The 20,334-nt window shown below is 52.6% G+C and overlaps 1 protein-coding gene across 5 annotated transcripts in view; it reads right to left on the bottom strand.

The window, feature by feature from the left end:
• Window positions 1-20,334, bottom strand: part of MYRF (myelin regulatory factor) — a 39,135-nt gene that overhangs the window by 3,666 nt on the left and 15,135 nt on the right. For 2 of the 5 annotated variants that reach the window (XM_042881959.1, XM_042881961.1), the window contains 22 exons: window positions 19,558-19,619; window positions 16,905-17,193; window positions 16,509-16,681; window positions 16,060-16,183; window positions 10,490-10,685; window positions 10,077-10,153; window positions 9,705-9,815; window positions 9,328-9,418; window positions 7,886-8,086; window positions 7,579-7,687; window positions 7,182-7,291; window positions 6,441-6,601; window positions 5,816-5,888; window positions 5,435-5,523; window positions 5,063-5,131; window positions 2,791-2,876; window positions 2,502-2,663; window positions 1,242-1,535; window positions 1,067-1,154; window positions 675-749; window positions 426-528; window positions 42-116 (listed from right to left, as the gene is read on the bottom strand). In XM_042881959.1, coding sequence (XP_042737893.1) covers window positions 42-116; window positions 426-528; window positions 675-749; window positions 1,067-1,154; window positions 1,242-1,535; window positions 2,502-2,663; window positions 2,791-2,876; window positions 5,063-5,131; window positions 5,435-5,523; window positions 5,816-5,888; window positions 6,441-6,601; window positions 7,182-7,291; window positions 7,579-7,687; window positions 7,886-8,086; window positions 9,328-9,418; window positions 9,705-9,815; window positions 10,077-10,153; window positions 10,490-10,685; window positions 16,060-16,183; window positions 16,509-16,681; window positions 16,905-17,193; window positions 19,558-19,619 — 2,818 coding nt within the window. Of the gene's footprint in view, window positions 1-41; window positions 117-425; window positions 529-674; window positions 750-1,066; window positions 1,155-1,241; window positions 1,536-2,324; window positions 2,381-2,501; window positions 2,664-2,790; window positions 2,877-5,062; window positions 5,132-5,434; window positions 5,524-5,815; window positions 5,889-6,440; window positions 6,602-7,181; window positions 7,292-7,578; window positions 7,688-7,885; window positions 8,087-9,327; window positions 9,419-9,704; window positions 9,816-10,076; window positions 10,154-10,489; window positions 10,686-16,059; window positions 16,184-16,508; window positions 16,682-16,904; window positions 17,194-19,557; window positions 19,620-20,334 lie in introns of those variants that run through there. The other 3 variants (XM_042881960.1, XR_006180980.1, XM_042881962.1) reach the window with 3 other exon arrangements.

Here is a 20,334-nt window from a genome sequence, read left to right as displayed (position 1 = left end):
TAGCCCTGGACAAGAGGAACAAAGCAGCTGCTTGTACTCACAGTCTGTGCCACCCTGAAGTGGTAGGTGAACTCCCTGAAAGACAGCATCACAAGAGGCCACCGGTGTGTCATTTCCTGGGGAAGAAAACAGTACCTGCGGTGAGAGCAGGGTTGAGCATCCTGGGATGTCTCCAAGGCTGTCATGGCAAGCAGAGCACATCTCTGCTCCATCGAGTGATCCTACAGCAGTCTATGGAGGAACAGCACCTTCATGCTCAGCCACGGAGACAGGCTGAGCAGGACAAAAAGCACTTAAACACTTTATCCAGCCCCATGAAAGCATCAGCTTTCAGCTTACAGGAATATGTAGTATCAGTGCACAGGACAGCTGTCTGAGCACAATGCTTCGCACACGTGGGTAGTGTGAACTGAGCCCCTGCCTACCTGTGTGTCTGTGCCATCACTGAAGCCATCTGTGCTTGCAACATCCTGGCAAGGGTCGCTGGAGACAAGGCCGCAAAGGGAAATGGATAGCACAGAGGAGGAGCTGGGGAGACAAGAGGTGGTAAAGCCCTGGAAGGTGCCAGGCACTGCTGTCTCTAACCAGGTTGGAGAGGAGACACCATGGTGACATGGCGCAGTACCCAGCCCACTTGAGGGATGTAGGAACACCAAGGAGCCCTGTCCACTCACTTCATCTCCAGGGTCAGGTTGGTATTCACTGCTGTCAGCTGGCTGATGGGGATGCGGTAGGTGAAGTTTCCAGTCCTAGGGAGACAGAAAAAGACCTCATTGCAGCAATCCAGCTGGCTGTGAGATGGCCAGGATGGGCTCTAAAGTCCCTTCTCTGGGCTGGAACTGCAGAGGGGTGGGTTCCCCAGGCCAGTTCCCAAGCCAGTTCCTAAGCCAGCTAATCACTGTATCCAGTCCTCCTGCACACTGGGTGAACGAGCAGGGCTGGGCTCAGCAGGAGCCCCAGCTCCTGTGCCCAAGGGCTGCCTTGGAGTGATGGCAAGTGAAGGCCCAGGGATCCAGGAATAGCCCATCTGCTTCTGGAGCTCCCCAAGGACTGCCGTCTTCCTCACCTGCATGCACTGCTGGCTGCACAGAACTGGGACTGGATGGCCATATCAATCTCCAGGATCCGGATGGAACGCAGCACTGGGCTTGGCCCTGCGGGTGGGAGATGGGCTATGAAGGAACAGAAAAGGGCTGGCAAGTGAGGAAGAGCCGTGAGAAGGCGGCCAGGGGCCCACCTACCATCCGTGCTGGGGTCTTGTGTGTGGGGCCACTCGCTCACCAGCTGCCTGATGCTGCGCTGCGGCCGGGCCTGCCCCAGTGGGGAGTTGCTGCGGGAGAGCGAGAGGTTGGAGATGTACTTGGATTTGCCCTGGAGGTGGGTGAAGGGGGAGGAGGGGCTGGCATTGGGGCTGCCGAAGCTCTGAGACCTGTCAGGCGTCTTTGGCCGCTTGGTGTAGGAGGTTGCCTTCCTGGTGATGCCCCTGGATTTGGCTTTGATATTTGTCACTGGCTGCAGTGAGGTCTGACTTTGGTCTGTGAAGGAAAGGGAGAGATGTTGTGCTGAGAGGCTGAGGGTCTGGGATTGTCCTGTCCCCTTGTCATGTCCTGTGTCACACTTGCATTTAACAGCCCTTGCGTACGGCAGAGCTAAAGACAGGGTGAAGGCATAGCCTGGAGCACCTCTCCTTCAAGGACAGGCTGAGGGAGCTGGGCTCATTCTGCCTGGACAAGAGAAGGCTCCAAGACAACTCACTGCAGCTTTCGAGTACTTAAAGGGAGCTGACAAACAGGAGGAGGGCGACTTTTTACATGGGCATGGAGTAATAGGACAAGGGGGAATGGAAATGATAGCAAATTTAGGTTAGACGTAAGGAGGAAATTATTTACTCAGAGGGTGGTGAGGCCCTGGCACAGCTGCCCAAGGAAACTGTGGGTGCCCCATCCCTGGGGGTGCCCAAGGCCAGGCTGGATGGGGCCCTGCACAGCCTGAGCTTGTAGGGGCACCCAGCCCATGCGCAGGGGGTGGAGCTGGTGGGGCTTTGAGGTTTCTTCCAACCCAACCACGTGATCTTTAAGGTCCCTTCCAAACCAACATTCCTATGGTTCTATGACTCCAGGGGTGTTATGGCTGGACAGTGACTGCCTGAGATGCTGCCACTCCTCCTGCAGTAGTGACATAATAAGTGGGCTTGTAAAGCACAGCTCCTGGCCTGCCAAAAGCAAACAGCACTGAGGCTGCACTGCAAACTGCAGTTGCTTGGGCACACTGGCCAGCTCTCATGGTTCCGTACTGGCAGAGCGAGCTCTTCTGTTGCCACTTACCCTGGAAGCAGGACCACGGATGTACAAACCACACCACATCGGCAGCCCAGCAGTCCCTGGGCAGGTGCAGGGTTAGAAAACCAGGTGAGAGGAATCTGGGGCCACGAAGTGATGCAGTAGTGGGACAGAGAGCTCAGCATTGTCCCAGCATCTCCCTCCTGCTGGGATGGGACTTACCTGTCTGATTGGTGACATGAGTAGGGCTGGCCTCAGAAAGGGTAACAGAGGAGGCGTTGGTGGGAGCAGCAGAGCAGCAAGTGGAGAAACACGGTGGGTTGAAGCAGGCTAGCACGCTGTGACCAGGTAAAGCATCGAGTAAGTCGAGCACGTGTGATGTGGCTGCAGGGCAAAGAGCAGGGAGACGGAGTAAGCCAAGAGCACCCTCTGCATCTCTTCTGAGGAGCTCCCAGCACAGAGCCAGCTCCGTGCCATGAGCCTCTGGCGTGGAGCTGCAGCTGCGACCTACCGTGGTGTGTTGGGGTCCTGCTGCTGGCTCTGTCTGATGCAGCTGTGGATCGCACCATCTGTGTTTTGTCGATATTCTGGCTTGACCTGAAACGTAGGAAAGCAGGGGTGAAACTCTGCCACGGGGGACCACTTTGTGGGTGTAGCAGTGAGTGGGGGGATGGAACAAGCAAACAGTGATGGCAGACAGGGGAAGAGGGGCAAAGCCTGCAGTGATCTGCAAAAAGCAAGACAGGAAAGAAGAACACTAAGCGCAAACACAGCACAGACAGCTTGGAGATGCCACAATGGATGGGGTGACAGTTCTGCTTTTCTGGCAAGAATGAGTCTAAGCTGTAGCTCTTCACTGCATAGATTTCTCCTGAGCTCATAGCAAAGAAGTGGAAGACCTGACCTGTCTGTTCCCTCCTCACTTCAGTTTTCTCTTTCCCATGTTTTGCTTGTCCTGAAGCCATGTCCTGCCTGTCCTCTTAGCACTGCTCACAGGTTTCTCAAAGAGCCTTCATTCGTTTAGAGACAGCAAAATAACGCTGTCACCTCCAAGAAGTACCTGATTACATATTTCTTTCATTAGTGAGACATGGTGTTGGACTGCTGGAGGAAAAGCAGACCCAGCCTCTGGAGCCAGCCTTTATCCCAGCTAAGATCTACCTCCATCCCTCCACCGCCTTGTCAACACTCACCATGCCCAGCTTTATCTTGCCTCCCATCATCAATTACTTTTTAACAGCCTCTTGTAAACCTCGTGGCATTCTTAAAAGAACAAATTAGCCATACCTTGTGCTGCTCTTCACACAGTATTTTCTTCAAAGAGTGCTGATAGACAAATAGGACCTGTTTACTTCTGAAGGAAAGTATGTTGCTACAGATCACATTGACAAAGCTGCTTTACACATCTGTTCCTAATTATTAACTCAGCCAGCTTTCCCTGGGTTGCAGTGCTGCATTAAAGGCCACGCCTCTCAAACTGCTTTCTGTTTGCTTCTTTTCCTGAAGATGCTTTCCTGCAGAGCCAGTGTACAGGAGTGGAGCTCATAGACTGCCGTGACTGTTAGTGAGTCAGGCACCAGAAGTGGGTCACTGCCTTTCCAAGTACTCTCAGTGGTGATGGCTCATAAATGGAAGTAGTTAAAGTAGTTCTTTTCCTGCCCTTTTTTTTGCACGCTAAGCTCACCTGTGATTGAGTGACCCTTCACAATAAAGCTACTCATATACGAAGAGAGTGTAGGAACATCTCTGGGGCTAATTCTTTAATTTTCTTCCTTTCTAAGTACTGCCTATTCTTGCTCTACCTGCAGTGTGCAATTTCTTTAGTTACCCTTTGATTCACTGGTTCTTCACTCTGCTGATCACAATTCCCCTTTCATACTGCCTGACATGGTTTGATGGGCACTACAGTGATTGGTGTGTGGTTGGATCTGATGATCTTACAGGTCTTTTCCAACCTTAAGGACTCTATGGCATAACTCCTGGAACCTCGCTTGCTGAGCCGCCACATTTTGCTCAAGATTTTGTCTTCTGTGGTGCAGATGGAAAAAAAAGAAGGGGAACTAAGAGAAGGGATGCAGCAATTAAGTAACAGTATAATGAAAGAGTAACATACCGTGGGCACAGAGCAACTGGGACCCCGGGACCCCTGTGCCGAAAGAGGGCCAGTAGACAGGCAGTGGGCACAGCAAAAGAGCTATGGGGCAGTGAACAGAGAAGGGAAGTAAAGGGAGGCAATGGAAGAGGACGTGGGTGATGGAAATGAAAAGAAAGGGAAAATTAAAGAGAAAATGGAAACAAAATGAGTTGGATGGAAATTGTAACCAGAAGGTAAGGGAGAGAAGTAGGATGGGGAAAAGAAAGAGAGAAAGATGCTCATTATATGGTGCCACGAGCTCCTGAAGGAGCAAAGTGTGCTGAAACTGAATGCCCAGCACAGGCTGACTGTGTGCATGCCTGACATTCTTTCCACACTAAGGAAAACCTTTGCTTCCTACAGACGAGTCCAACCCCACAACTCAGTGCTGGGACTTTGCTGTTTTAGTGCAGCAGAAGAGGCACCCAAATAACATTCAGACAGACCACGAGTAATGGTCAGCAGCCAACCATCAGCATGTTTTCTTTTTTTCTGCTCCTCACTTCTTGCTGCAAACAGTTTAAGGCTTGGGCACATGATGCATTTGACTGGCTTTATAGCTGTGGTCAATAACCCCACAGCAGCTGCTCCTCTTGCCTTAGTCTGCCCCAGCCACCACATCCATCCCATGGAGCCCAGAGATACCCACCCTTCAATATCCACAAGGTCCTCCTCGCTGCGCAAGCTCAGCACGTAGAGCGTGGACATGGACACCACACTGCAAAGACAAAGGTCCAGGCTGAGGATGGAGCAGTGGACATGGCACGGTGCTGACCTGCTGCCAAAGGATTTCACTCCACAAATGGTCCACTGACCACCCCATGGATGGCAGAGTAAGCTGGACGACTTTGTTCTCAGACACTGGTATGCTTCCCTACCACGGTGCTGGGAAGCCTTGAGGATGCAGTAAGGAGAGAGACCACTCCTGAGAACTGTGCTTCAAAGAACTGCCAGTTTGGTTGGCGCAGCCTAAACTGAGCTGATGAGATGGAGGGAGGGAGACCTGGACGTGTGGTCCCACCTGAAGGCCATGATGATCACCAAGGCAATGATGGTGCCTTGCAGGAAGCGCTGACTGATGCAGGCCTGCTCCGGGACGACCGACGGCGACTACAAGAGAGAAATCCCAAGCTCAGTTCGGGTCCTCTGGTCCTCCCTGCTTCTGAGCATATCACATCCGAAGCTTTCCTCCTGCTCCCCTGTGAGCCCCCAGCCCCCTCAGAGCAAAGCCAGAAAACGCCTCCATTGGGCACAGACAAAATGGAAGGAGAGATCAGGAAAGTGGGAGGAGACAGGGCTTCTCCCTCTGCAGCATGTGCAGGAAAACACTGCAGAACTACGCAGAATGTTGTTCCCAGAAAGTTCCCCACACAGCAAGGCTTGTTTGGGAGCAGTCCCTTACCTTGCTGGTTATCTTGTGAGGCCTCTTTTTGTGGGGCACGCTTCCTGCACGGCTGAACTGGCTTCCCGTTTGGCTGCAAGAAGAAAAGGTTCTCAGGCAAAAAGGCAACTCTGTGTGAAGTGACAAAGTCCTGCCACCCAGCCTGCTCCAGGGGGCAGACACAGTGCTGGTACAAAGCCTGAATTCTGCTCCAAACTTTCATAAGCTGGCACAGGTTAGTAAGACAATTTGGAAACTCTTTGCTCTGAGAAAGGCACTCGCTAACTCTGGAAAAATGTGGTGACCATTTTATAGTATTTTGGGGGGGAGCTGGTCTGAGAGCACAATGTTGGTATGTGGATGCTAGAGCTGCCTCAGCACTCTAAAACAACTCCAGACCAAATGACAACTGCCAATACCCTACCAATCTTCCCTCCTCCCCTCCCGTCTCTCCCAAAATGAGCTGCCATTCAGGACTGCCTGGGGTCCCTGGAGGTGTTCAAGAAATGTGTGGATACGGCACTGAGGGCACGGTTAGTGGGTATGGATGGGTTGATGACGGACTTGGTGATCCTAAAAGTCTTTTCCAGCCTTAATGGTTCTATGAAAAGAGCCATTTGGACTCTTGCCCTCAGCATGCCCATACCTGAATGCCCCAGAGCTCACAGTTGACTTCATGCTGTCAAGGCGTTTGAGCTTGGCCAACTTGTGGCTCCATCTCTCCAGCTCATCGATGCGGGTCTCCAGGTTGTCCGTCAGCTTGCACAGCTCCTTCACAGCTCCCACGTTCTCCATGAAGATGCGCTCCTGCCATAGAACAGGTCAAACAGTCAGCAAGAACAAGAGAGATGCTCTTAAAAATCAAAGGATCCCTGATGCACTAAGTTCAACCCTGGCCATTCTCACTCTAGGCACTGAGGAGGGAGAGATGCAGGAGAGAGCTGGCAGCTTTGGGAGAGCAGTGAGGCAGTGAGATCCATCCTCTCAACACCCAGAGCAGCAAACAGGGCTGCCACAGGTTACAGTGAGTTCAGGCACACAGGTGCTCTTGGTTATCTTGACATAACCACCTTATCTTATCTAGAAAGGAGATTATGACCAAGAGCCTCCCTGCAGGAGGCTGCCAACAAGAAGCCTATCTTGAGGGAGATGCTGACAACATTCAACAACATCAGGCAAGCTCCTCCCTGCAGATGTCTGCTGTCAACTCAGGTCAGCTCCTGCCATTTGAAAGATCAACCAAGTCTGAAACTCATATGGATGGTATTGGTTTAGAAGCGTTCCCTGTTCCACGCTTTCCCTGTTCCAGCTTTACAGCTCTCTTGACCCAGGTACAACAGCCTTTCCAGCTTCCCTGCCCTTCCTGTCCCTTCAGGCTGCCGCTGACCTTGTTCACCACTAGGAAGTTCTCCAGGGTCTTCCCATTGGAAAAGACCAGGTCCCCGGTGTCCTTCACTGCTTCAGGGAGGATCTCCTTCACCTCTTGAGCAATGACACCTGTGTGGAGATGGCACAGTGGCTCTCAGGACTCTGGGCAGCACTCCTCCTGCCACAGCTCTTCCTCTGACCCGAGAGATTATGGACAGGAGCTCTCTGTGCTGGGGACAGTACAGGGTGCACACAGTATCCTGAGCAGAGCTCATCAGAGGCCCACAGACCACTGAGTCTCAGCAGAGGAACCACAGGAGGCCACAGTGAAGCGTCCCCAGAGCCTTCTCCAGGCTGAACAAGCCCAGCTCCAGCGCTGCAGACACAAGCAGGGTAGCACAATGCAGGGTCTGTACCTGTCTCAGAGGTGTTGTCGATGCCCACCGTAGCTGCAAACTCAGGTGTGTAGTTGTAGTGCACCAGCCGCATCCGTGAGATCCTCTTCAGCTGCTCTGTGGTGTCCACCTGGGACAAAACAGAGACATGCATCTCCTAAGTGGGGGTTTGCTTCCTTACATCCCATTGCTCTGACCCCAGATGGCAAAACTCACAATGGTTCACCTTTATGACAGGTCCCAAGGGCAAGAGGCACTGTGTGAGAGGGCCCTGAGGCCTGCTCTGAGCCATGTCAGTGAAGCCCAGCCTGGTTTGCTCAGCTCTTACCTCCTGGATGTCCTCCTTCACTCGGACATCTGATGGATGCATCAGGGAACCCATCACCTTCACGTTGCCATGGACCACGAGGGCTTCATCGGGGCGGTCTGTGTTGATGCCCACCCGACCATGGTGGAACACGGTATCAGGGAGCTGAGCCCGCTGCCAGAGCACATCGCTGTCACTCTCAAACTGGCCAGGGTTGGAGGCCTGGGAAGAGGCAGGAGAAAAAGGCAGAGATAAGCAGATGCACCCCAGTGACACAGCTGTGTCCTTGATCTGCGAATGGGAGTCAGGGGTGGGGAAGATCTCAGGTGAAGGGGGACAGATTGATCAAAGTGGCTTGAGAAGCTGGAGGGGACTTTTGAGATTAAAAGCTCATGACACAAGACCCGGGTGGAGGTGCCTTCTCTACAGCATGCAGCTCTAGGAACACCTGGAGGCTGAGCTGCAACAGCACCTGCCCTACAGCAGGGGCAGCAGGAAGCTGACAGACAGCACAAGAAGACAAGCGAGGCTGTGAAGGTGTTAGAGCTTTGCAGCAGCACAAAGGAAAGTGGCAGGGACAGGGATACACTGCCAGTTCTGGGAACAAATCCCAGCCTGCTTTTGCAGTCTTGGCATTCATCTGCTGGCCCTGACCAAGCCTCTTTCATCAGAAACCAAGGTTACGCCTGCTCTGCTCCTCTCCCTAAAGGAATATCGTTGCTTTCTTGAGCTGTGTTATCTCAGTCCTCAGAGGCTCTTACAATTCCAACTCAACACAAGGACATCTGGAGTCCATAAGTGACACAGCTGTTGTTCCTGGCTCCACAGTCCCCAAATCCCCCTGTTCTGCAACCTGCTGGGATGGAGCACCACAGGCTGCCTGCAATTCCCTGCAGTTCTGGGCACCCTGGAGGCTGCACAATTCCTTTTACATCAGTCTGCAGACTTCAAGATCCTTCTCTTTGCATTTTACCTGCTACCTTCAGCCCACAGAGCTAAACACTCATTAAAAGAGCCGTGGGAAAGCCCAGGGATGATGCCTACCTCCTCCTGCCACTCTGCATTCCCATCTGAATGCTGCTGCACAAAGTACAGCCATGGCAGGGCACCCAGTCCTTCTGCACCAAGAGGTCTTGTCCCTGCTGTGGAATCCTCACAACACCATTCCCTCACTACAGCTCTACTGTAAGCACCAGTGCAAGGTCAGGGCAAGGAGACACCTTCCCTGTCCCGCAACAAGTTCTTGCATGCCCTGAGGCTGCTCCAACCAAGCAGGTGTGGAAAGGCTGGAATGAGAACGCAGGCATGGACAGGGACAGCCATGGGCAAGGATAGCTGCAAGCAAGGCAGCGTTAGAAAAGGGAAGAAACGGCTGGGAGGGGAAAGCACTGAAAAGCTAGAGAGGTGCAGGAGAACTGCCCAGTTCATCCAGCAAAGGGCTATGGGAGGAGAGGAGGACTTACTCGGACAATGATGCGCTCAGAGATGTGGGCTGCAAGTGTGTAGTTCTGGTTCTGTGCATGTGCCTGCAGGGCTACCACAAGCATGAAATACCTGTCAAGAGGGGAGAGGGGTCAGGGTGCCATCCTGCACTGCAAACTGCTGCATCTGCCTCAAGGACAGGGCACCAGGCTGTCACAGGAAGCTGTACACATCCCCTCTCCCCTGTCCACAACCCCTTGTAGAACGGGGGAGACCACAGTGGCCACAGCAGACATCTCCCGTCCTCCGTGAGAAAAAGATGGCCAGCGTAGGGCCTGTTGCATCCCAAAGCAAGGGCTGGCACATCCACAGACCCTGAGTGCACAGAACAATTTGTAAAGGCGTCCCTGCTCTTCACCTCTGGTCTGGGTTAGGTTTTCCTTTCTTCCTCATGTTGTTAGCCGTGGTCTCGCTGAAGTGCAGCCGCCCCACAGTGACCTTAGTGACCTGCTCTGGAGGCAGGTTGACCCTGTCGAAGAGAAAACACAGGAGCAAGTGAGGATGCTTCTGGAGAGGAGGCTCCTTGAGGAACGGCCATCTCCTGTCCTGCTCCTCTATGGTAGGGCTACAAATTGGGCACAAAAGGGAGCGGGCAGCAAAAAGGGAGGAAAACTCTGCTGTGGGCAGTAAAACTGGAGGGTGTGCTACCCACAGTGCTCTCCTGAGCCTTCCCATGAACACCCCCTTCCCCAGCCACCCTTGCTATTGCTTATTCCCCACCCTCACTCACGTGACAGGGTTGAAGGGCCGTTTGCTGCGGTCGGACTGCGACTGCTCGATGTTGATCGACTGGTTCAGGGCCTCTAGCTGGAGAGAAAGATTTGGGGATGTGATGAAGAGTGGAAAGCCGAGACTTTCCCCTTCCCACTGCCTCCCCAACCCCTCCTGCACAACCAACACGCAGTGCCTAACTTGGTGCGGCTCTGGCAGAGGGTGAATAGATCTTCCCAAATGCCTCTAGAAGCGAGAGGAAACCCTGGGATGCCCAGGGAGCAACTGAATCCAAATTGGAGTCCTATCTCAAGATCAAGGACCACCTTCAGCATTCTCCTGCACACACCCCTACAACTCAGCATATGAAAGATGTGGTTGCCTGATCTCAGCTCCCCTTCTCCCTGCTGCATTCGCTTGGCTCCTGCTTGCCTTCACTCCGTGCAGCTTCAGGTAGAAGCACTCTAAGGGTTTCAGGCCCTCGGGGGTCTTCACATACTTGGGATCTCCAAGCATGCCGATGTAGACCGTGACCTGGAAGTGATTCTTCTTCTGGCACACAAAGGCATCGTCGCCCACAGAGAAGTTGAACCCTTTGTCAGCATCCACGCGGTAGGTGAGCATGGGGCTGTGGAAAAGGCAGCAGACATTAGGCCAGAGCCCCGAGCACATCACGAGAGGCTAAGCTCCCAGCTACAGAGGCAGCACAGGGCCCATGGGGCACGGCACGTGGCAACACCGAGGCCAGGGATCCCACAGGCCCATTGGTTTTACCCACCACATTCTTGATGTTGCCCACATGCCTAGTTCCTGTGGAATCAGCAAGGTCTGAGTGGGAGGAGGAGGATGCTGCTGCCCGGCCAACACACACCAGCTGGGTTGGTTTAATCTCCATTTCCTTAATGGGCTGGTTGCCACGGGAATGAGGGAAATATGTGGCCTTTAAGCGAGTCCCTTTTTCTCTCACCGCTGAAGAACTCAGACCAGGCGGGTGGGCCCCTGGGATGCATCTCAGCCCCTCGAGAATCTCCAGCAGAAGACCAAAATCCCACATTTTCCCCCTTATTTTTGTGCTTAAACACTCAGAAGGCAAAAGGCGGCTCAGTCTGGCCTCTGATATCAGCCTTAAAACTCACTGAGCACTTTTCTACAGGAGGGTTAATGTTGGAGGAGATCGGGGGGCCCATTCCCAGTAACACTGCGATGCAACTCCTCATCTCCTGCACCCGAGGGACTATGCAGACTCTGAACACAGGCCAGATGGTGGAAGCAGAGCACTATCTTAGTCCAGAAGCACGAAAGGAATTCCATTCTACTGCTGCTTACCTCCCAGCCTTAGCCATAAGGTCTGGTCTCAGGAGCCAGAGCTTTATCAGGCCCTAGGATCCTCTGTGCTCACCCAGGGATGGAGGAACCCTTTTCCCATTTGCTTTCACCCCTCTGCCACCTCAGCTGTTTCCACTTGAAGGCAGGTTGTACTTCCAAACCACATCTGCTTCAAAACCATGCTCTGGTTAACATCACTCAAACTGATGGCTGCTAAGCATATGCCAAAACAGACGAAGACTGTCAGGCTGAGTCTCATTCCCTGAGCTCCCAAAGGACTCAGGCTGTGATCAGTGTCACCCCCCAACATGGGGTGCACGGGAGGGCATCTCCACTGCCACACATCCTAGCTTTCATCTTAACCCACGGGGAACGCAGCCAGCATGGGGACCTGGGTGTCTCTGCCACCCCATCCCTGTGCTCGGAGGCTGGGTAAGGCAGGAGTAGCTCCTAGGGTCAGGAACAACAGCAGCCAATGGTTTGGGGGCAGCGAGAGCAAGGCTAGCTCCCAATGAGTGTGAGGGCCAGAGGGCAAAACATCAGGAAGAAAAGGTCGAGGGTCAAATGGATTATTTTGGGCAGAACGCCCCGCTGACAAAAGCAGATTAACGCAGGGCTCGGAAGGCCAGGATCAGAGGAGAGGAGGTTTCAGGGGTTACCAACTCCTCATGCTGGGACCCACACTTATGGGAGTGGGGAGTGCTCTCGTCCTCTAAGGGAAGACAATGCAAGGAAAAATGTCTCTGATAATGAGGGGATCAGCATTCACATCTGTTGCAGAAAACAGGATTGTCAGAGGGAAGTTCTTATGCCATCAGCTTTCTTTATGCAAGGAAATTCTCCTCCATCTCTTTCCTACTCCAGATTCCCCATTATTTCAACCATTCCTAAGCCATCATGTCTGGAATGCCCCATAGCTGAGGGTCTGCTCAGTAATTTCATGCTTTGTTCTCCTTCCAGGCTTTCAGCACCATCTCAGCCCATATTCACCAACACCTGAAATACATTCAGGACTGGACCACATCAGGCTGCTCTCTGTCCCCTGTGCGCTCTGCAGCTGTTGGTGCTGGCTGTAGGGTCGCTTATTCCAAACCAGGCTTCCAAAAGCTTGCTTGATGGGAAGAGACTGCAGTGCTAGCCTTCCCCTCAAACTGCCTTACCTCAAACTGTAAATACTTGGGGAGAGAGAGGAGGGAGCCTGCTGGTATTTATCAGAGTGCACTGTCAGGAAGATGGATTACTTCTGCTCCTGAGAGTAAATTAGTGAGCTGCCTGGTTCCAGGCCTCTTTGGCACCGCTGCTGGAAACCACCTAACCCTTTTGAAGGTTCAGCAAGTCTGAAACCACAAAATCAGTGCAAAAGGCCAAGGAGAAACATACTATCAATAAAACTAATCTGGAGACTTAGGTCTCCTTCAAGCAACACAGATTCCTCAGCCCACATAACCAAAGCCTGACATAAACCAAGCATGCTAAGGCACAGATTTCCAGGCACCTCCACTCCAATCCATAAAGGAGCCCTTCTTTCCTCCCTCTGTCCTCTCCTCAACTTCCTTAACTCAAACTGCTTCTAAGGAAACTACAGCCTACAGTCCCACAACCATACCTGCAGGCCTGGAGAGCTCAGCTCCCTTCGCTCTTCTCCTGGTTACAGCCCCTGGGCACAAGGAATCTGTTACCATCCTATGACAAGGTTCACTGGCACCAGGCACATCTCTCAGAAGGCAGAAAAGCTATCCAGGAACCGCAGAATTTGCTCAGGTTGTCCCTGTGTTAAGCCCAGCTCAACAGCTGGGAAGGAGCCTGGCTCTGAGATACAGCCCAGATCAGCAGTACATGAGAAATGGCTGACGGGCATGGAAGGATACACCTGAGGAACAAAAAATCTTTTGGTACTGGTTACCAGTGCCTTCACCAAGAGCAGCACAAGTAGGAAATGATGGAAGAAAAGGCCTCCTCACATCTCTGAGGCAGAACCGGAAGAAGATCAAGCACTACGAACCTGAGAAATCTGCCTCCACAGGGGCTGCCAGCACTTGTCTTGCTCCATGGAGAAACACAGGCTGTGTTTCTGGATGCAGGTTTTTCACCATATACCCAGGTGGGCCTACAGCTTTTGAGAACTCAGCCTCCTGTACAGGGCACACAGCTGCTTGTTGGGTGCAGCAGTCACTGCTGAAACGCTGGCGAGCTCTTGAAACCACACTGGGATAAGAAACTCAACGGTTTCCTATGGGCTGGTGGTTCAGCCTCTCTCCTTAACATGCCTTTCTGGCCTTGTCTGCAGAGCAAGGGCAGGAAAAAATCAGGTGATTCAGATGATTCAGATTCCTGGGGCTGTGAATAGGTTGTGGGCACGTGGATCACAGGAGAGAAAATATGCTTCCCCTAGGGGCAGGAAACCATAACAGCACATATAAAGTGCATGACAGCTAAAAACAGGCTGGGAAGGGCTGGCTCTTGCTTAATGATCCCAGAGGAAACTAACGTGGAAGTACTCACAGGTCTCAAAGAGACACTCATTTGTTGAGTGCACCAAAAAGAAAGAAAGAGACTCCTGCCTGCTGAAACATTAGTTGGTTGTCCAAAAAAAAAAAAAAAGAAGGAAAAAAAGCCCTTGTAGAAGAAGAGAAAGTTGAGAAAGTTGAGCTTGTGCAGTTCCTCCCAGCTCTATTCTGCTGCAGTGCTGCACCAAGACACCCATTTAAATGATCTACTTAGAAAGAGACGTGGTCTCAGCTTGCACAACCTCTCCTGGAGCTACCTGACTGCTGAGCTGCCACAAAGAGGGAAGAGACCCCTGAGCTTACGTGCTGCAGAAAATGCAGCTTATCAATCCTTCATCTCTTCTTTTGGGTCGAATCCAGCACCACAGCAAACCACACGGGGGTTCCTAAAATTGAGCAAAGCCATTTCAAAGGAATTTAGCCATTACGCAACTGGGCCACGACCTAAATGCAGCACAAGTAGGTTTGCTCTGGCTTCCACCCTAAATCCTAAAAGCAGGAATTAGCAAGTGACCCGGAGCACAGAGCTGAGGAAGGTGGTAGGACAGGGTTGGGTTTACAGGAGTTGAAAGCTGCACTCTGCAGCACTCCAATGACTGCAGTGCAGTGTTAGTGTGCCTGTGCAATATCAGGGCGTGCAACAAACCTCTTCACAGGAGCTGTGACGTGTTTCAGGTGAGAAACACCTGAAACATGTTTACCAGCATGGGTAAACAGAGAGATGGAAGGCAAAGGAGGGCTCATTGTGTCAAAGAGAAAACCGAGATCATGTACAGAGCTTATTGGACCCTGCTGACTACAAAAGGTGTGTTTGTGCTTCCGTCACAAAGGGAAACTCCTGCTGGCACTGATAGTGGATGAGAGGCCACTCTTGGGACCAGGAAGGTGGCTTTATCAGGTGGGAAAAGCTCAGTGCTGTAGCTGCCCAGTGATGTCCAGGCCCTGGCTGAAAACCAAGCACTAAAGATGAGAAAACAGTTTGGCAAAGGGAGCACACTGGGAAGCTGCCAGGCCACGACACACTAAAGAAAAGATTCACACCGCAGAGGAAACAAAGTTGAAGCAGAGGTCTGCAGAGGACTATGGAAACAGTTTGGTAAAACAGAAGCAAACACCTCCCAAACTTAAGCTTCTCCTAGGAAAACAGCCACAAATACGGCCTTTGCAAATGGCAGGGTGTCACCAAATAAGTAACCATCAGTCACGTCTCTGCAGAGCTCTCAAGCCACATGTCCTTGTCCTACCTTGAGCACCATCTGGGCAAGCTATGATGACAGCCCTGGGTTATTTGGCATCGCAAGCAGAGCACTCCATCCTTCATGTCCCTCAGGAGGACCCTAGCAGCCTCTGGCTGTCCAGAAAGAGAAGGAAGGGAAACAGGGCAGTCTGCTTAGTTCCTGGAAGCCTGCCTGCTGCCTGCCTGCTCTCAGTCACCTCTGAGGAATGTAGGGAGGATCCAGAGTGGGTTCCTCCTGAGCACTGTTTCCTACAAGGCTTGTTCACACTCTGCCTCCACCCTCTACCCCAGCTTTCCTCTCTGCCTGCACTCCTGGTCTCTCCACCCCTCCTAGTTTTCCAGCTACCCTCCAACCTTTCCCTCTTTCTTTCTCTCCTCTCCTCCACCCATCAACCACTCCTCCTCCTCAGGCTCCTCTCTGCACTGCTCTCAACGTGTGCTGAAGTGGCTCTGGATTATCCCCAGTCATTCCTGCTATGCATTGTCCTGGAAATCCTAACGCACCTTTTAAAACCCTGGAGCTTTTAAAACCCTGGAGCTTTAAAACCCCCTGGAGCCTGGCCAGGGGGAAAGCGTGCTGCACATCCACACGGTGCTCAGGCACAAGGTGTATTTGCCAAAAGAATCCCCCAGTGGCAGCCCAAGGTCTGAGTGGCTGCCTCCAATGCTGCTGAACTGTTGAATCCTGCAGAACCAGACCCATTCCTTAATCCCCCACCGCTCACTCAGAAATGCAGAGAAACCTTCCCAAAGACCTTCCCAATGGCAAAGGTGCGGCAGGGAGAGTGTCTCCACCACAGAGCAGGCAAGAAGAGGTCAGCAGGTGTTAAAAGGCAAGGCAGGTCCAACACTTTGGATCTCCCGAACCTCAGCACTTGAATGGAAAGTCCATTGAATGAAAGGTTGGATGTGATTCTGGATGAATTACTCACAGTTCTTTATAGTTGGCATCATAGAGAGTTGCCCACTTGTTTTGCTGATGTGGCTGCCACTTTATAGACTGGTAGTTGGGGTCTAGGTAGGAGCCATTCAAGCTGTCATTATCCTGAATCAGGCCTGCAGAGGGAGAAAGACATGTTTCAGACACCCCAAAGAGGCCCTGCCAAGTCCAACCTAGTGGGTGGCAACCCCGTCCATGGCAGGCGATTGGAACTAGACAATCTTTGAGGTCCCTTCATACTATGATTCGATAATTCTATGATGCAGCATTCAGTTGGGTACAAGCATAAGGAAGCAAGTCGTCTCCTGACTGCCAGGGCATGGCAGTGGCACAAGGTCTGGAGTCTGACCTGCTCCTGGGAACTCACACACTCACCCCCAGCACTGCCAGGTTTGCATGCTGGGCAGGGATTAAAGGGATGAGGGGCTGAAAACCACATACCTGGAGAGAGAGGTCCTGGCTGGTGCCAAGGAGGCGTGGGAACTCTTTCGGGGTTGAGTGGCACAGACCCCATGCCTGGCTCCTGCTTTATCAGCCCGTTGAGCATCTGTGCACTAAGGGTGTTTGGGGGTGACTCGGAATGCTTCCTTTTCTTGGCAGGGTGCACTGGGAGGCTGTGGGATAACAGGGAGGTGACAATCCTGCAACATCACCACCTTCTGCCTCACCTACCCACGGTGAGTTCTGTGCCAGGCGTGCACTGAGCCACATCTCAGTTTCCCCTCTGTCCCCACCATCCAGCTTTGAGTGTCCCCCCTGGGTGACTCCCACCTCAACACCTCCCCAGAATCCCCCCAAACCCAAATCACGCCAAATCCCAATGTCCAGCAGCCTTACTCTGCTCCGTGCTGCTGGAGAAGTTGGTGCAGCATCTGTGACTGCTGAGCGTGGTGGAGGTCAGCTGGTGCTATGCCCTGCCCCATGCCATAGGGTGGCATCAGGGGCTCAGCCTTCATGTACAGGTCCCGCTGCAGGCCAGGGTAGTGCGGGTGGGAAGGAGGGGGCACAGCTTGCAGGTGGGGGGGAGGAGGAGGAGGAGGTGGTGGCGGCGGAGGATGCTCCAGGCGAGATGGGGGAATTACATGGCACATGTTCTCTGGGGTCATGGTCCGAAGGAGGTGAGGATCTTGAAGAGCAGAGAAAGAGGAACGCCTGTGAGACCACCGTGAGGTCTAAGCTTCAGCTCCAAGCCCAGCCATGAGGAATTCCCTGTGAGCGCTCCTCTGCCATCAGAACTGAGCTTCACTAACTCAAAGAGCACACAGGTTCTCAGGCTGAGGGAAAACAGGGAAGATTACAACCACTCCTGGAATTTCCTAAAGTGCAGGTACCCTAATGTTCCGTAGTGAAAACCTGGCTTTAAGGAATTCTGTCTGGTATCACCTCTGCAATTCCCTTCAAAGGGAAGAAGCATCAGGCAGAAAGTTAGGATGAGAGGTGACGGCCTCAAGCTGTGCCAGGGGAGGGTCAGGCTGGATATTAGGAAAAATGTCTTTGCAAAAAGCGGCGTAGCATTGGCACAGTCTGCCCAGGGGGTGGGAGAGTCACTGTCCCCGGAGGCATTCAAGAACCATGGAGAGTGGCACTGAGGGTCAGTGGGCACAGTGGGGATGGGTTGAGAGTTGGACTTGATGGCCTTAAGAGGTCTCTTCCAATCTCTTCCAACCCTGGTGATTTGATGAACATGCCTGCATCACCGAGGAACTACATGGATCAAGAAAGAGCGGTGGGATGACAGGTCCGACAGAGGGGCCTGTCCAAAGCCTGTGCCTGGAAACAGAGCCAGAAGGTGACTGTGACCTCCACATTTAAATAAACAAAAACAAGCATTCAAATGATCCCACCTTCCTCCTCCTCTCTGTGGAATGGGATACTAAAGAAATGCCATGCTTGGGATTGATTTGACTACACTGCCATCAAAATAAATGCTGGTGGAGAGGCATGCAAATTCTCTGCAGCTGCCTAGGCTCCAGCTCAACACCAGCTCAATGTGTGGCAATGCCAGTGCACAGCAGAGGGCTTCAGCTCAAACCAAAACACTCCTGGAATCTGGACTCATATATTTACTATAGAAACCAAACACATTGGTAAAAAAGTTGATGCAAGGCAAGACTCGAGCAAGTTCCTCTCGGAGCAGAAAATCACAGAATCATAGAATGGCTTTGGTTGGAAGGGACCTCAAGGATGAGTCAATGTTGGCACCATTTCAGCAGCTTATTTTTATGTGTTGTAGAAACGAATGGGCATGTGCCATATGCTATGCGAGTGGAAAGCAAAGATTGGAGTCTGGCGAACTGCACTAATCTTCTACACAAGCTTCTCCATCCTCTCTGCATCCCAAAACAAACAGTGGGAAGAGGAGAAACTTTCCACCTGGGACACGTTTCTCTGGCAAAATCACACCGTTCTACAGTCTAAATGAATAAATGTAGTGATCAAATGAGGATCTGAAGGCAAGCTTCCCAACCACCCTTGGACAATAAGCACAGACAGACTCAGGGCTGCTTCAGGGCTTGCAGAGCAGCCCTTGTGCCTCGCCCTGCAGAGCACTGAGAGGAATGGGTTTTCTCAACATCCCCAGTGCATGTGCTGCATGTAGGGCCCTGAAGAGCTCCCTGCTGCCTCCTCTCCTCCCTAAGCAGAGTGCTGGAAGCGCACTGGAGCAGCTCTCCCCTCGGTGAGCAACTCGGCCTCTTTGTTATATTTAAGGAAGGGGCAGGAGGAATTCCAGGGATTTTTTTTTTAGCAAGATAAACAGAACTCTTGACCTCTTCCATCAAAAGAAAAAAAAAGAGTAAGTGCTGTTCCTGGTGAGGAATGGTTGGAGCTTGGGAAAGAGGGTGCTGCTGGCGAGGGGGAAGGGAGCCCAGGACAACCTTCCCTCCTCACCAAGGAGTTTCTCCAGCAAAGCACAGCGAAGGTCAGCACAACACGAGGTGGCTCCCCAGCAGGGAGCCGGGGGGCTGGCAGTGGCCGTGGGTGGGACAGGCTCTCTTACCCTTGGCAGGGGGAGCCCCAGGTCAGAAGGCAGGGGGGGGCGGCATGGAAGGAACTTACTGCTGAATGGAAGGCTCATCTTGGTCTCCCCGAACCGGGTTCCATTTCAGGGACGTTCGCCTTGCCTTTGGCTCACTCTGGGCACAGGGCAGCACAGGGAGGCTCCGGTTGCCACATCCCACCCTCCCAGGGACGAGCCATGCTGCCGATCGCTCCCTGTGTGAGTGGGTTCACATCTCTCCTTCCCTCCCGTTCCCTCTCTTGCTCGCTCTCCCCCCTTGCAAAGACCAGCAGGAGAACAATAGGCGACAGTCCAGGGATATTTACTAACTGATAATCTCCCCACGTATTGCAGCCGCCTGTTTTCTCCCGTCTGATAAAGACTGCAGAGCCAACCACTTTCATGGAACAAAGAGGGGGAGGATGTTGGGCTTGGGGTTTTCCTTATTACATATATTATTCCCCCCTCCCTCTCTCTCCTTAAAGCACTTACCAGTCACCTGCTGAGGTGAGTAGGCTTCTGATCCAGAGTCAGGGGGAGAGTCGGGTAAAGTGCTGCAGAGAAAACGGAAGGGAAGGTCATTGTAAAGCAGCTTCCAGCAATGGGATCAACTGGTCTAGTTGGAGCAATGCGTGGTCCCACAAGATGCCCATCAACCTGAGTACCTCCAGTGACCATATGGCGACTGCATTGCTCTCACCATTCCCTGCAGCCCACACTTTGGCAGCACGGAGAGGTATTTTGCTGACCTGCCTATGAGGCTTCCCCACCGGCTCAGCAGCTTTGAGTCGAACAGAAAGACATTCGTTCCCCCAAGACCTTGTGCTTCACCATGGAGAAATGGGGCATTCTAGGGAAGCTGAAAGCACAACCTGGGAAGCCCATGGGCTGCACTCTGCCGTGCGACCTGTACAAACCTGAGCACCACCACAGCTGCCAGCTGTATCACTCTACCTCTGCTCCAATGGCACCAGGGGCAAGATTCAGTCCTAACTGCAAAATGCAACTGAGTTGGGCACTCAGCTGCACAACCAGGCTACGGGATAGCAACCACAGAGAGAGTGCCACCTTTGCTTCCTTCCTTACTGGGCTCTTCAGCCATTCCCAAAGCCCCTCCTTGGAAATCCACTGGAACCAACACTTCCTTCTCTTTCTCCCAGCCCCTCCTCACCAGACATATCTTCAGGCCAGGGTAAATCTTCCACTGTCCTGGTACACAAGAGAACGATTTGCTCATGTCAGATTCTGGTTCTTCTCTAGTAATATTTT

This window comes from Lagopus leucura, unplaced genomic scaffold (assembly GCF_019238085.1).
Source record: "Lagopus leucura isolate 7727_CA_CO unplaced genomic scaffold, USGS_WTPT01 Super-Scaffold_100033, whole genome shotgun sequence".
Taxonomy (NCBI): domain Eukaryota; kingdom Metazoa; phylum Chordata; class Aves; order Galliformes; family Phasianidae; genus Lagopus; species Lagopus leucura.
The sequence above is the reverse complement of the archived record's forward strand: the minus strand, read 5'-3'. Positions and strand labels throughout refer to the sequence as shown.